Below are 3,556 nucleotides of genomic sequence, written 5' to 3'. Positions count from 1 at the left end.
GGTTTGGAATCAGCACTTTGAGAAAGGAAGCTCTGCAGTAATTAGTAAGCTGTTCTAATGTGTATGTGTTACTGAGGGCTCAGATTGGTTGTGGATGCGTCAGGTGTATGTAGTGTGGGAGTCACTGTTTTTGTTCTAGTTGTATACATGTTGGGCATTGGCTGCATCCTTGAAATTATTCAACATGTAAAACATTAAAAACATAGGTGCCCACTGGATATTTGATATTAAAATGTTACTGTCAAATACTTTTAGGAACAGAAAATAGAAAAGCAGAAGTAAAAATATTCTAGAGATGTACAAATTAAAAACTACTTGGGATAATTCTTTATTATCAGTTTAAAAATTGTCAGCTTTGTGAGTTACTTGTAGCCAATCAAAAATCCTAGATAATTTGTTTCTTCCTGCCTAGTACTTTAGGATCACCTTCTTTTCCAGCCAGTGCATAATTATAAATATAGGTTAAAAATCAGCTTGAGTAAAATAAAACTTAGAAAATAGACTCTTCCAAAAAGAAATATATTAAGGCAAATAAAATTTATGGATAACACACTGATTTTTCTGTACCATTATTTTACTCACATAAAAAGTAAAGAATTGGGTGCTGATAAGCAAGGAATTATGTTTTTATATGAAATCTAGACTCTCAGGCATCCTCTGTAGTATCTGTTTAGTTTATGCTTATCATCTTTTCACTTACCCAAAGATCTCTTAAGATTTCAAATCGATTTTTTAATCGGTCAAAATAAAAAGTTGCTTATGAAATCATTTCTAACTTTCTAATATCTTTTGAGATTCCTATGTGGAATTAATGTTGTGTTTTTCTTTAAAGGAAGTGAAGATACATTTCATTGATTCTCTTAGACTATTTAATTTACTAATTAATTACTCAGTACCAGGTTGTCATAACCAAAGGTATTTGGTAGAGAAAATGTTGCCTACAGACTGAAATTGTGGTTTCTTCTGTATCCCATTTTAAAAACAGATATCAAATAGAAAAATGTATGATTCTGATACCGCCCTCCTCCATTGTCCTTTAAACTTTGGTTTTTACCTTGTGAATTGTAACTTATTGATTGGATTAAATTTATTTGCTTGAAATAATAAGTGATGTTAAATTCAAGAGAGATGGTGGCTTTTAGCCTTTTATAGTGATTGATAACAATGAAAATGCATAACACTTTAAAATTGCAAAGGAAGAGGCAACTTAAACCTTTCTAACCAAAAGATCAAATAGACACCTCTGTACTCATTGGGTCATGATTAGCATTATTAACAGACAATCTGAGTTGTGTGCCTGCTGGGGTGATGTAGCATAAAGCACACCACCTCACCTATGACTTTTTTTGCCAAAGAGCACTGTTCTAACCTAATCAAGATTTAACTTAGTTTTCAATAATTGTAGGGCATAGATGAATAAGTGAAACTACACCACCAGGAATTTATCAAACAGATCTTAAAATGTGCAGCATTTTACAAGACAGTGTCAGAAGAAAAAGAGGAGACAAAAATGATGATTATAGTGATGACAGCAAGGAGGGAGGATTTTCCTAAATCAAATGCATTATGGACTTTTGGTAGGATCCTGGTTCAAAATAAAATCAACTATTTAGAAGACATTTGGGGGTTAGCTTGGAAAACCTGAGTATGAATTGGATAGGAATTGATATAGGGTATTCTTGATTTTATTTGGTCTGGTAATAGTGTTGTGGTTATATAAAAGGATGTTCATAATTTTAGCTGATTAAGGATAGTGTCTTCAAATTTTCTTCAAATGGTTCAACATAAAATACAGGTGTAAGGTAAAACAATATGATAAAATATTAACAATGGTTGATGGTATATGAATGATCATGTTTTCTTTAGAAAAAATTTTTTTTTCTGTAGGTTCAAAATAAAACAGGTAGGACAATATTTTATATTCTATTGGTAGGGGAAAAAACTCTCCTGTTTTGCCCAGGATATAAAAAAATATCCATTCCTTGTGAAAGATCCACACTAGTCAAAGCATAATATGCTGTTATAGATTTGCCCTCCTGGTCAAAGGAGAATCCATTGTGGAGATGGTTTCACATGCAAATTTAAATAAAACTGACAAAGTTTACTATAAGTCTTTGACAGTGGGGAAAATTTGTTTTGTGTAAAAAAAAAAAAAAAGCCAATGAAACTAGTATGTGGTTATAGTAATAATAGAATTAAAAGACTAGTTTAAAATTATGATTTTCTTGTATCCGAAAGGTTCATTACAAAAGACTCCCCCACCCCCTCAAAAAAACTTGTTATAAATAGAATGAATTTTTATTTGAAGCTTCAGTAAACTCTCTCTGTTTTTCAATGATTTTAGAGCCAGAGAACAAAACAAAGTACAGTCCTTGCCCCGGTAATTGACCTAAAGCGAGGCGGCTCTTCAGATGACCGGCAGATTGTGGACACCCCGCCTCACGTAGCAGCTGGCCTAAAGGTAAGCCCGTCCTTTCCTGCTAACTATATGTCTTATTTCATGCATATGTCACGCTGGACACAGTCTCTTCGGTAGACCTTTGCAGCCTAGTCAATATCATTTTCAACTTAGTTTTTACCTGTGTTTTATTACATTTAAAACATTCAGCTATTTGAAATAAAACAGTTTATTATAGAAAAATCAGAAACTAGAGATATGCAAAAAGAAAAATAATTGACTTCAATCCTACCCAGAAGTTAAAAACTAGATTTTGGAATATCTTCCCATTCTGTGCCTCCTCTACCTACTGTTTTCTAATTTGCTTATTTTGCTTAATATATTGGGACTGTCCTTCTCTGTAAAAAAGTATAAGACTGTATGTTCATATTAATGGCTTTACTGTATTCCCTTGTGAAGGGTATACTGTAGTTAATTTTCTTAATGCTAGATATATAGTTCCCCCCACCCCCAATTTTTGCTATCATAAAGAATATTAGTATTCATTGTTTTGTTGTGGATTAAAATAAGGACAAGTCTACTGCCCTTTATTATCCCAGTAATTTTGCATAAGCTTAAAAACCAAGAAACAGACATGTACAGCTCTGTAAATGGGTTAAGTGAGGATGAGGAAGATCTGGAAAAGGATAATTCCAAACCATAGTTAAAACTACACAAGATGGGGAGCAAATAAATTAAACATAATATATAGTTAAAATTACACCCACTCTTTAGATATATACACATTTATTCTTTTATAGATGGCATTCAAGTAATATGACTGCAGTGGTTTAAACATACTAGGTGCACAGGTTGCTTGATGAGAAATGGCCAAAAGTTAATGATAGAATATGCTGTTATTGCTGACTATTTCTTAGCAAGGTACCCTTCCTACCCCCTTCCCCCAAAAAGGACACAGTTCCAGGTGTATGCCCCTTCCCTTCTTTATTTAGTTTCTCATCCTTCTCACGGTTTTGACTGTTCTGGTTTGGAATTCTCTTGCTCCTCCATTTGCTTTTATTCTCAGGCACAGCACAGCTGAAGCTCTTGGTAGGATTTCTTGGCTGGAAGAACTGATACTATAGGCTAATAGTCTGTATAGAGGAACCAGCACCCGGA

At 33.5% G+C, this 3,556-nt stretch overlaps 1 protein-coding gene across 1 annotated transcript in view; it reads left to right on the top strand.

The window, feature by feature from the left end:
- Window positions 1-3,556, top strand: part of RBM17 (RNA binding motif protein 17) — a 26,007-nt gene that overhangs the window by 2,426 nt on the left and 20,025 nt on the right. Inside the window, exon 3 of the mRNA XM_006772612.1 lies at window positions 2,345-2,461. Coding sequence (XP_006772675.1) covers window positions 2,345-2,461 — 117 coding nt within the window. The remainder of the gene's footprint in view (window positions 1-2,344; window positions 2,462-3,556) is intronic.

The sequence above is a fragment of the Myotis davidii genome, unplaced genomic scaffold, assembly GCF_000327345.1.
Source record: "Myotis davidii unplaced genomic scaffold, ASM32734v1 scaffold544, whole genome shotgun sequence".
In the NCBI taxonomy this organism is placed as follows: domain Eukaryota; kingdom Metazoa; phylum Chordata; class Mammalia; order Chiroptera; family Vespertilionidae; genus Myotis; species Myotis davidii.
The sequence above is the reverse complement of the archived record's forward strand: the minus strand, read 5'-3'. Positions and strand labels throughout refer to the sequence as shown.